This window comes from Oncorhynchus kisutch, linkage group LG27 (genome assembly GCF_002021735.2).
Source record: "Oncorhynchus kisutch isolate 150728-3 linkage group LG27, Okis_V2, whole genome shotgun sequence".
NCBI classification, from domain to species: domain Eukaryota; kingdom Metazoa; phylum Chordata; class Actinopteri; order Salmoniformes; family Salmonidae; genus Oncorhynchus; species Oncorhynchus kisutch.
In genome coordinates, this window is record NC_034200.2 from 38,006,021 (window position 1) to 38,019,741 (window position 13,721).

Sequence of the window (13,721 nt, forward strand, 5' to 3'; positions counted from 1 at the left end):
CACTCACTCACTCACTCACTCACTCACTCACTCACTCACTCACACACACACACACACACACACACACACACACACACACACACACACACACACACACACACACACACACACACACACACACACACACACACACACACACACAAACTGTCTTCAAGCCCTCTTTGTGGCTTCTTAGTCAATCAGGGACACAATCAAGTTGTTTGTTTTTACAGGATTGGCCTTGTCATCCAATTACAATCAGGTATTGGCAGTGAATGCCGAACTCACAGGAGTCTAAGGCACTGTTGACGTTGGTTTTGTAAATATTATATACAGTTGAAGTCGGAAGTTTACATACACTTAGGTTGGAGTCAGATTTGTGTGTATTGTTGTGATACTTTGTTGTGTCAGATACTAATGCACTGTTGGAGCTCGGATTTAAACATGATTTAACCATGGTGAACATACATCTCGCCAATGCAAAACCAAAGAAGTTGACTTTTATGTCATATGCGTAAGTTACAGTTTTGATATTCTTTGCTACTCCTTATCTGATGATGGTCTATTGAGATCCCAGCAGCATCAAAATCATTGTTTTGTTACTAAAGCACCTTATACCACCCACCACTGTGACCTGTATGCTCTAGTCAGCTGGCCCTCGCTACATATTGGCCCACTGGCTCCAGGTCATCTACAAGTCCATGCTAGGTAAAGCTCCGCCTTATCTACAAACCTACAAAGCATTACATGGGCTTGCTCCTACCTATCTCTCTGATTTGGTCCTGCCGTACATACCTATACGTACGCTACGGTCACAAGACGCAGGCCTCCTAATTGTCCCTAGAATTTCTAAGCAAACAGCTGGAGGCAGGGCTTTCTCCTATAGAGCTCCATTTTTATGGAACGGTCTGCCTACCCATGTCAGAGACGCAAACTCGGTCTCAACCTTTAAGTCTTTACTGAAGACTCATCTCTTCAGTGGGTCATATGATTGAGTGTAGTCTGGCCCAGGAGTGGGAAGGTGAACGGAAAGGCTCTGGAGCAACGAACCGCCCTTGCTGTCTCTGCCTGGCCGGTTCCCCTCTTTCCACTGGGATTCTCTGCCTCTAACCCTATTACAGGGGCTGAGTCACTGGCTTGCTGGGGCTCTCTCATGCCGTCCCTGGAGGGGGTGCGTCACCTGAGTGGGTTGATTCACTGTTGTGGTCATCCTGTCTGGGTTGGCGCCCCCCCCCTTGGGTTGTGCCGTGGCGGAGATCTTTGTGGGCTATACTCAGCCTTGTCTCAGGATGGTAAGTTGGTGGTTGAAGATATCCCTCTAGTGGTGTGGGGGCTGTGCTTTGGCAAAGTGGGTGGGGTTATATCCTTCCTGTTTGGCCCTGTCCGGGGGTGTCCTCGGATGGGGCCACAGTGTCTCCTGACCCCTCCTGTCTCAGCCTCCAGTATTTATGCTGCAGTAGTTTATGTGTCGGGGGGCTGGGGTCAGTTTGTTATATCTGGAGTACTTCTCCTGTCCTATTCGGTGTCCTGTGTGAATCTAAGTGTGCGTTCTCTAATTCTCTCCTTCTCTCTTTCTTTCTCTCTCTCGGAGGACCTGAGCCCTAGGACCATGCCCCAGGACTACCTGACATGATGACTCCTTGCTGTCCCCAGTCCACCTGGCCATGCTGCTGTTCCAGTTTCAACTGACCTGAGCCCTAGGACCATGCCCCAGGACTACCTGACATGATGACTCCTTGCTGTCCCCAGTCTACCTGGCCATGCTGCTGCTCCAGTTTCAACTTCCACCTGACTGTGCTGCTGCTCTAGTTTCAACTGTTCTGCCTTATTATTATTCGACCATGCTGGTCATTTATGAACATTGAACATCTTGGCCATGTTCTGTTATAATCTCCACCCGGCACAGCCAGAAGAGGACTGGCCACCCCACATAGCCTGGTTCCTCTCTAGGTTTCTTCCTAGGTATTGGCCTTTCTAGGGAGTTTTTCCTAGCCACCGTGCTTCTACACCTGCATTGCTTGCTGTTTGGGGTTTTAGGCTGGGTTTCTGTACAGCACTTTGAGATATCAGCTGATGTACGAAGGGCTATATAAATAAATTTGATTTGATTTGATTTGATCTCACGCGCTCCAGCAGGTGTATCTCACTGATCATCCCTAAAGCCAACACCTCATTTGGCCGCCTTTCGTTTCAGTTCTCTGCTTCCTGTGACTGGAACGAATTGCAAAAATCGCTGAAGTTGGAGACTTTTATCTCCCTCACCAACTTCAAACATCTGCTATCTGAGCAGCTAACTGATCGCTGCAGCTGTACATAGTCTATCGGTAAATAGCCCACCCAATTTACCTACCTCATCCCCATACCATTTATATTTATTCACTTTTCTGCTCTTTTGCACACCAATATCTCTACCTGCACAAGACCATCTGATCATTTATCACTCCAGTGTTAATCTGCAAAATTGTAATTATTCGCCTACCTCCTCATGCCTTTTGCACACAATGTATATAGACTCTCTTTTTTTCTACTGTGTTATTGACTTGTTAATTGTTTACTCCATGTGTAACTCTGTGTTGTCTGTTCACACTGCTATGCTTTATCTTGGCCAGGTCGCAGTTGCAAATGAGAACTTGTTCTCAACTAGCCAACCTGGTTAAATAAAGGTGAAATAAAAAAAATAAAAAAATCATTGTCCTGAAGTTTCTTTTCAAAGTAGTACAGGAATCCACTTAAGTCATTTGGAAGAAGGTGTATGTACAGTATGTAGGCTAGGGTTTTTCATGTTGTTTTGCTCAGTGTCTCGGTGCGGGCAAACAGGGACTCCTTTGAATTGTTTAAGTGGCACAGCCTCGGGATGACAATGATTTTCACAAGTTACCGCTGTTGACGGATTTTAAATTACATAATGCATGATGACAGTTATTAAAATGTCTTCTCGGCCCCAATTCTAGATGGTACACAGGTGGTGTTCAGCCAGGAAGGCTGGTCTCAGATCTGTTTTTATTATATAGCCAACTCCTACAACTCCAAGTTTGACATGTCAACTCCAAGTTTGGCATGTCAACTCCAAGTTTGGCATGTCAACTCCAAGATTGGCATGTCAACTCCAAGATTGGCATTACAATTACCACAGCAGCTGGCTATACAGCACAAACATGTTGAAGGCCAGAGTAATATTCAGGTACTCTAGAGTATACGTGTATATAAAATTTTTGGAGCTCAAATCAGTCTAACCTTTAAAGAGATAATTTGAGCATTTTGACAACTAGCATTAGCACACTGATTTGGTCATGATCAGCTAGCTGATCCCATAAACTTCCAGTCATTGAGCTAACGCTAATTAGAAATCGGTCGAGAAACTACCTTCAACTTCCTTTAAAAAGAGAGACATAAATGAATCTGACTCTGGGTTACAAACAAAAATGGCTTAATTGACAAAATGTCTAACTATATAATACATAGTTACTCCATAGGAGATCGAATACCTTTAACTATATAGGGCTCCCGAGTGGCGCAGCGGTCTAAGCACTGCATCTCAGTGATTGAGGCGTCACTACAGACAAAACTGGCTGTGATCGGGAGTCCCATAGGGCGGTGCACAATTGGCCCAGGGTCGTCCAGGTTTGGCCGGTGTAGGCCGTCTTTGTAAATACGAATTTGTTCTTAACTGACTTGCCTAGTTAAATAAAACATTGTTTATAGTTATTCCATATGAGATTGAATACCACAATCTATATAGTTATTCCATATGACATTTAATACCATTAACTATATACTATATAATTATTCCATATGAGTTTTAATACCATTACCTATATACTATATAGTTATTCCATATAAGATTTAATACCACTAACTATATAATAGGATTTCCTGTTATCAACCTCTTGCCTGACAACGTTACAGCCTTTTCCCTGCCTCCTCCTGTGTATAACCTTCTGCCTGCCCCTGGACCCAGCTACCTGCCTCCTCCTGTGTATGACCTTCTGCCTGCCCCTGGACCCAGCTACCTGCCTCCTCCTGTGGTCCTTTACAAAAAAACACCTGCTGCGCCCTGCGCTTGAAACCAGCTCTCTGTCTCCCATCGTGTTCATTACAATAATATATCATTATTCCATATGAGATTGAATACCACTAACTACAGTATACAATATAGAGTTATTCCATATGAGATTGAATACCACTAACTACAGTATACAATATAGAGTTATTCCATATGAGATTGAATACCACTAACTACAGTATACAATATAGAGTTATTCCATATGAGATTGAATACCACTAACTACAGTATACAATATAGAGTTATTCCATATGAGATTGAATACCACTAACTACAGTATACAATATAGAGTTATTCCATATGAGATTGAATACCACTAACTACAGTATACAATATAGAGTTATTCCATATGAGATTGAATACCACTAACTACAGTATACAATATAGAGTTATTCCATATGAGATTGAATACCACTAACTACAGTATACAATATAGAGTTATTCCATATGAGATTGAATACCACTAACTACAGTATACAATATAGAGTTATTCCATATGAGATTGAATACCACTAACTACAGTATACAATATAGAGTTATTCCATATGAGATTGAATACCACTAACTACAGTATACAATATAGAGTTATTCCATATGAGATTGAATACCACTAACTACAGTATACAATATAGAGTTATCATAAAGGCGATATAACTTCTCTGTCTTACCATCTGTGTCTCTACAGGCAGTGAGGCACGTAAGCTAACTCAAGACAAACATTTAAATTAGTCTAACGTGCATATACAGTATATATTGGACATAGGTCTGTATAATTAAGCAATAAGGCACGAGGAGATGTGGTATATGGCCAATATACCACGGCTAAGAGCTGTTCTTACGCACGACTCAACTCTGAGTGCCTGGACACAGCCCTTAGCCATGGTATATTAGCCATATACCCCCCCAAGTACATTATTGCTGTTATAAACTGGTTACCAATGTAATTAGAGCAGTAAAAATACCTGTTTTGTCATACCCGTAATATACCACAACTGTCAGCAAATCAGCATTCAGGGCTCAAACTACCCAATTCCTGTGTGGTGCAACGGTCTAAGGCACTGCATCTCTAATGCTAGAGGTGGCACTGCAGACCCTGGTTCGATCCCGGACTGTATCACAACTGGCCGTGATCGTGAGTCCCATAGGGCGCCGCACAATTGGCCCAGCATTGTTCTGGTTAGGGGAGGCTGGGGTAGGCCGTCATTGTAAATAAGAATTTGTTCTTAACTGACTTGCCTAGTTAAATAAATATAATACTAACTATTTAATATATAGTTATCATAAAGGACATGTTATCTCCTCGGCCATACCATCTGTATCTCTACAGGCAGTGGCCCATGAGGAAGAGAAGTATCCATTCATGTGGATAATCGCCTCATTGGAAGCGCATGAGGGCCTTGAACTCAGCCATTACATAAAAGACAACGTTCTAATGTCAAAGGTCACCAAAGTACACACATGTCTGTCAGGCCGTGTATCCCTGTTAACCTGATTGGGCTTAATTGCACTCATTAAGAGAGCACCACATATTTAATATGGCTATCATCTCCTACTATAATTATGGCGGGCAGTGGTGTGTGATGCTATTGTATTTCAATGGATTGCTTGAAGAGATTATTGGGTATGGGGTATGTCAATGTGGTGTGAAGAATTCACTGGTATTGTTTTTTGTTGTTGTGAGGACTTAATGATGCCATTTTCACAACACAAAAAGGTGTAATGTCACACACACACACACACACCACAGCTGTGCTCCCAATCCACAGAGACAGAGAATGGATGCATAAGTAAATGTGTGGTCTCAGCTTGGCTGGTTGGCTGCCGTGGCAAGCTGACACCGAGTACTTGACACCACGCCACGTTTTCACACAAACCAATTTCATGCCACAATCCCCCCACAGTCCTGTTTTGCATCCCCCTATAAAACCCTTTTCCACATGGCAGCACAAAGCTTTGATCCCCTGATTAGGCACCTGCTATGGAGATCCATGTGACGCCTCTAACTACCTTCACCTGACCGCTGTTGTTTTATACAATTGGCTATGAGACAATTATGGTGCAGAAAATCTTTTTCCACCTCAAAATGTGGTTAGAGCGTTGGACTAGTAACCGGAAGGTTGCGAGTTCAAGGTCACGAGTTCAAACCCCCGAGCTGACAAGGTACAAATCTGTTGTTCTGCCCCTGAACAGGCAGTTAACCCACTGTTCCTAGGCCGTCATTGAAAATAAGAATTTGTTCTTAACTGACTTGCCTATAGTTAAATAAAGGTAAAATAAATTTAAAACAAATATATATATATGCCTAATTATCAGTGCTGGTGAAGCTAATCCGAAAATATAGTTTACCAAGCTACCAATGATTTCACACTGGAAAAAGTCGAGTTACACTAAGGCTACCCTTAGAAAAATATATTTGACTTAACTGAAGTTACTTTGAAAATGTAGTTCACTACATCCATACTACTTAAAAAAGTATCACATGTAAATCTGAAATGTCATAAACTACAAATTACAAGAATAGATCACTTCCGGGTCATATGTTAACAGAATGTGTAATTTAGCCTATTAAACACAAAAACTATGTTTCAAGTGAGAATTAGGGAGGTCTGATGATGAAAAAGAAAGGAAATGAATTGCCTACTTCTTTTTGCGAAAAACAGTAGTGTGTAGTTCCAACAGTTAGCTACACCGCTACACGATAAAACATTAGTGTGTAGTTTCAGTAGTTAGCTACACTGCTACATGGTATAACAGTAGTGTGTAGTTCCAGTAGTTAGCTACACCGATACATGGTAAAACAGTAGTGTGTAGTTCCAGTAGTTAGCTACACGGCTACATGGTAAAACAGTAGTGTGTAGTTCCAGTAGTTAGCTACACCGCTACATGGTAAAACAGTAGTGTGTAGTTCCAGTAGTTAGCTACACCGCTACATGGTAAAACAGTAGTGTGTAGTTCCAGTAGTTAGCTACACGGCTACATGGTAAAACAGTAGTGTGTAGTTCCAGTAGTTAGCTACACCGCTACATGGTAAAACAGTAGTGTGTAGTTCCAGTAGTTAGCTACACCGCTACATGGCAAAGAAAGTAATTAACTACTGAAAACACTACCAATGTTTGAATTTAGTTCTACCACCAAGCGACTGCAAAATGTTCTTAAATTACTAATTTAACTACATCTAGTTCCCTACTCCCCAACACGGCTAATTATTCATTTGTTTTAATTGCAACAATGATATGCAATATAATTGTTTTATTCAATGTAACAGCGCTACCAAAATCATATCATCTTTGAACTCTGCATCAGAACATTCAATTGTGTCATCCCATTCTAATGTACAGTATATGGCCCTCAGTCTTCCATTACCAATAGGAGATTTTGAATGCATCATAAGATGTTGACATACCTGTCCAGGTTTGGCACTCTCACAAAGGTAGGTCTCATACTCGATGGCGAAGACAGGCGCGTTGTCATTGATGTCCGTCACTGTGATCAGAACTACACCCTTTCCCACTTGCAATGGGTCCACTGGGGGGAAACAAAGGAACAAGTGGTCAAGGATAAGCACAACCAAATTCTCTGGTCTATAAGCATGTGTCAATTCAATTAAAAATATATATATATTTAAAAAATGCATGTATCTGGCAGTGGAGGCTCCTCAGAGGAGGAAGGGGAGGACCATCCTCCTCCGTGGCATTTCATAAAAATGTAAATAGTGAAACATTAAAAAAGTATTTTTAGTAGTAAAACTATACTATATATATATAGTTGTATATATATTCATATGTCACCAAATAATGTATTAAAATAAACTGTTTTGCAATGAAGGTCAACAGTAACTTCAACAGCACTGTCTGGGACATGTTCATGTTCTGCCCCACAACATGGAGTTCCTTTAACTGATTTCACCTGTATTAGTGTGTGTTAAAATAACTTTATGGAGCTACACAATATTTACATCAAATGTGGTGCACTATCCCTTTTAAGAAAACATAAGGAAAACAGACTGTGTAGGAGGTCTGGAAGACTGTGGGGTGTCTGGAAGTGTTCTTATTAAGGGTTGGAGCTCGACAACAACTCTGTGGTCTTCACTGAGTGACTCGGCATGCTCAGACGACGCATGTTGTTTGCTTTTTAACAAGCAAATTTTTGTCTTGTTTACCTTCTCTTCAGCTGAACCTTTATCTTAATATAAATCATGGATTGGGCTAACCAACAGGCCAAGGTTTCTCGGCACGCTAAATTCTCCACCGGAGAGTGGTCTGAAGGCAGAACGTTCATAGATATAAATACAGATTTGTAAAAAAAACAGACTCACGAGAATAGTTGATCCGTGTTTTTATATCATTTTCAACTTCCTACAAACTCGGTGTGTAATGACCAATGGCCCAAAGACCACATACTGTGTGTGATGCATGATCATGTACTATGTATAGCATCTTCATAATCAAGATGAATTGGTATTACTAGTTCTATTGAACTTTAAATAATAACCTCGAAAGGAACCAACACTTTCTGCTATGTCATAGTAAACGGTATACCTCAGAGATTGATGTTCCTATCATTGATGTTGGGGTACTTATTGTATGTCCCTCAACTGTTTCTCTGCAGATATCTCCACAGTTCAACCATAAGTGGCGAGTGGTGAGCTGAGGAAAATATACCTGAGATCTGGTTGTCTCTCAAAGACACGGGTGTAATTAATGTGGGGAGAGATAGATTTCCTCAACAGATGGGTTGGCTGTATCTGGAATCGCTTATGTCTTAATATGAATAATCCTCTACATCTGTAGCATGTGGCCAGAGTCACAGGTGCGATCAGCAGAAATGGGTCTGTTTAGTTTTACATTATCCCCTGTGATATCAGTCAACAGTGATAGGTCTGTTTAGTTTTACATTATCCCCTGTGATTTCAGTCAACAGTGATAGGTCTGTTTATTTTTACATTATGCCCTCTGATTTCAGTCAACAGTGATGGTTCTGTTTAGTTTGGACATTATCCCCTGTGATTTCAGTCAACAGTGATGGTTCTGTTTAGTTTTACATTATCCCCTGTGATTTCAGTCAACAGTGATGGGTAGGTTTAGTTTGGACATTACCCCTGTGATTTCAGTCAACAGTGATGGGTAGGTTTAGTTTGGACATTATCCCCTGTGATTTCAGTCAACAGTGATGGTTCTGTTTAGTTTGGACATTACCCCTGTGATTTCAGTCAACAGTGATGGGTAGGTTTAGTTTGGACATTACCCCTGTGATTTCAGTCAACAGTGATGGGTAGGTTTAGTTTGGACATTATCCCCTGTGATTTCAGTCAACAGTGATGGGTAGGTTTAGTTTGGACATTACCCCTGTGATTTCAGTCAACAGTGATGGGTAGGTTTAGTTTGGACATTATCCCCTGTGATTTCAGTCAACAGTGATGGGTAGGTTTAGTTTGAACATTATCCCCTGTGATTTCAGTCAAAAGTAATGGGTATATTTAGTTAGAACTTTATCCCCTCTGATTACTTGGGGAATTCTGTAATACATAAATTCCACCGGCAAACACTGAACACCTGTGGAGGGCAAATGGCACCAGCTCCACCAGAAGGACAACATCTGGCAGGGTGTGTGTGCGTGTGTGTGTGTGTGTGTGTGTGTGTGTGTGTGTGTGTGTGTGTGTGTGTGTGTGTGTGCGTGTGTGTGTGTGTGTGCGCACGCATGGGAGTGTTTGTTTGTGTTTGTACACCGTGTGTGTGTGTGCTTGGCCATTACACCAACCCTCTCTCCATTAGTCCTCTATGGTAAAAAGCATATGTCCACAATATCATTCCAACAGACTCCCTCTTTCTCATCCCTGTAAATGTCCTCACCGTGGGCCAGCTCTTCTGGCTGACGAAGAGGATATGAAGTATGATTTACATTTATCTAGGCTGCAGCTCAAAGTTAAAAGGTTTTTTCCTTCGATTACAGAAATCAATTAATCTAGCCAGAAGAAGCTAGAGAAATTATACTGCAAAATGATGTTTTACTTTGAGTTTCACTACAACGCTGTGGGTTCAAACCTGTGCTCGATCATCAGCTGTCTGCCTGTCCTACGCGACCGGTCAGTTCAGTCTAATTAAGGCATAGATGTAATAATTTCCGCATTGCTTTGCTCACAATTCCTGGGTTGTGTTCAGCAGGTATGAAAGGGGAGAAAATGATTAAAATGAGAGTGAAAAGGGGAGGTGCTATCTGAACTGGTTTATTTTTTGTTTTCCGTTGCAAAATGTTTGGCTGTGGTGTGAACACGCCCTAATGAACATGACCCTGATGTAAAGCCTTGCTTCAACTGTGCCAATAGCTAGTTTACTAATACAGCACACATTTAGTAAGTGCCAGTTGCCATCTATATAATCTAGTGGATAACACATTGGCTGTGTTCCAGGCCGCCTACATTAGTTTCGCAAATCACACAACCCCTGAAAGTGTTTAACATAACAGTAACAGCATTAACATGATATTGCAATCTGATGCCCAAATCCTTGATTAATTTGCAGCTCAACTGCTTTGTAGGTCTGGAACGTGGCCAATATCACAATATCAGTTCCTGTTAACATACATGTGTTTGTAATGCGAAATCCCATTGCTTATAGCCTTCAGAAAGTACTCACATCACTTGACTTTTTACAAATTTTGGTGTGTTTCAGCCTGAATTGAAATTTGATTAAATTGAGATGATTTTTTCACTGGCCTACACACAGTACCCCATAATGTCAAAGTGGAATATTTTCTTTTTGAAATATTTACAAATTAATACAATATGAAAAGCGGAAATGTCTTGAGTCTATTAGTATTCAACCCCTTTGTTATGCCTAAATAAGTTCAGGAGTAAAACTATGCTTAACAAGTGAAATAACATGTTTCATGGACTCACTCTGTGTTCAATAATAGTATTTAACATGATTTTTGAATGACTACCTCATCTCTGTACCCCCACACATACAATTAACTGTAAGGTCCCTCAGCCGAGCAGTGAATTTCAAACACTCAGCCACAAAGACCAGGTTACGTTAAGGTTTTCCAATGCCTCGCAAAGAAGTGCACCTATTGGTAGATGGGTAAAAAAACAAAACAAAAAAACAGACATTGAATATCCCTTTGAGCATGGTGAAGTTATTAATTACACTTTGAATGGTGTATCAATACACCCAGTCACTACAAAGATACAAGATACAAGATCCTATCTCAGTTGCCGGAGAGGAAGGAAACTGCTCAGGAATTTCACCAAGAGGCCAATGGTGATGTTAAAACAGTTACAGAGTTGCTGTGATGGGAGAAAACTGATGGATCAACAACACAGTAGTTACTCCATAATATTAACCTAAATGACAGAGTTGCTGTGATGGGTGAAAACTGATGGATCAACAACACTGTAGTTACTCCATAATATTAACCTAAAGGACAGAGTTGCTGTGATGGGTGAAAACTGATGGATCAACAACACTGTAGTTACTCCACAATGCTAACCTAAATGACAGAGTTGCTGTGATGGGAGAAAACTGATGGATCAACAACACAGTAGTTACTCCACAATATTAACCTAAATGACAGAGTTGCTGTGATGGGAGAAAACTGATGGATCAACAACACTGTAGTTACTCCATAATACTAACCTAAATGACAGAGTTGCTGTGATGGGAGAAAATTGATGGATCAACAACAGAGTAGTTACTCCATAATATTAACATAAATGACAGAGTTGCTGTGATGGGTGAAAACTGATGGATCAACAACACAGTAGTTACTCCACAATATTAACCTAAATGACAGAGAGTGAAAAGAAGGAAGTCTGTACAGAATACAAATATTCCAAAATATGCATCCTGTTTGCAATTATATGTTAAAATAAAACTGCAAAAAATGTGGCCAAGAAAATAGAATGTATTGACTCAGGGGTCTGAATACTTAATACATGTGTTACAATTTGTAAAAACATATTTTCACTTTGTCAATATTGGGTATTATGTGTAGATGACTGCATTCATTTTTTCAATCCATTTTGAATTCTGTCTGTAACACAACAAAATGTGGAATAGGTCAAGGGGTATGAATACTTTCTGAAGACACAGTATACTCCTTTCACTACTGTAGCATTATCTACATGTCTCCACAGTTGTTGACTGCAGCTCGACATAGAAATAGATTGTGCACATCTGTCAGTACATCATGCACACCTGCTGCTGATATACAGAGAGAGAGAAACACAGAGAGAGAGAAACAGAGAGAGAGAGAAACAGAGAGAGAGAAACAGAGAGAGAGATTTTTACGTGGTAACGAACAGTTACTTTGGAGGTGAGTACACCCCCCCCCCCCCAAAGATGGCTATTTTTTTTTAAATATTTGAATCCAGATCTCAGTGACTACTTTTCTGATTGGCTGCCTCCAACGAACGGTAGGGCTGTATCCGGAATTGCATGTTGAAATGGATTGACTAGAACACACACACAATCTCCTAAACTATTTCAATCTATCTGACAGTCATATTTGATCTACACAATACATTTCTATCTGAACATACTGTAAATGTCCATTCTCCTGAATGTCCAGGTGTATAAAATCAAGTCAAAAGAAAACCAAAGATATTTAGAACCGATAAGTATAAATAAATTCTAACACTCAACTACTGTATGACACTTTCAACATGCCACTGAAAAGGTTGAAAGTTGCAATGAATTTTTATGATACCTGAATAATACTGCAGAGTAATTCAAAGCCAATTGCAAACCTTGCAAATGGCAAGTTAGATGCTCACACTGCAAATTTTCCAGTGTAATAAAATCAAATAAATAAAAACAGTGTTAAATCAACACTCAAAGTGTTAATTAAATTCACACACTGCTTTGTGAAAAGTCTTATTAATTATATTTAGTTCTTGGAAATTGGCTTTGGTACAACTTGTCTATAACTTTGTATCTCCATGGCAAAGTGAGTCAAACGAGTCATGAAACACGCTCTCCAAAGATGCCAGCCTTTCATCCAATTTATAAAAGAAACATCTCACATCTGAAGTCCAGTATTTCCTGCAATTGTATTTTCCTATAGCACATTGTATTATCATATAGCACATTGTATTATCATATAACATTATCATATAGCACATTGTATTATCATATAACACATTGTATTATCCTATAACATTATCATATAGCATTATCATATAGCACATTGTATTATCATATAACACATTGTATTATCCTATAACATTATCAAATAGCATTATCATATAGCACATTGTATTATCATATAACATTATCATATAGCACATTGTATTATCATATAACACATTGTATTATCCTATAACATTATCATATAGCATTATCATATAGCACATTGTATTATCATATAACACATTGTATTATCCTATAACATTATCATATAGCATTATCATATAGCACATTGTATTATCATATAACATTATCATATAGCACATTGTATTATCATATAACACATTGTATTATCCTATAACATTATCATATAGCATTATCATATAGCACATTGTATTATCATATAACATTATCATATAGCACATTGTATTATCATATAACACATTGTATTATCCTATAACATTATCATATAGCATTATCATATAGCACATTGTATTATCATATAACATTATCATATAGCACAATGTATTATCATATAGCACATTGTATTATCA

At 39.6% G+C, this 13,721-nt stretch overlaps 1 protein-coding gene across 1 annotated transcript in view; it reads right to left on the reverse strand.

Moving 5' to 3' along the window:
- Positions 1–13,721, reverse strand: part of LOC109872251 (cadherin-7-like) — a 102,979-nt gene that overhangs the window by 34,406 nt on the left and 54,852 nt on the right. Inside the window, exon 8 of the mRNA XM_020463423.2 lies at positions 7,446–7,567. Coding sequence (XP_020319012.2) covers positions 7,446–7,567 — 122 coding nt within the window. The remainder of the gene's footprint in view (positions 1–7,445; positions 7,568–13,721) is intronic.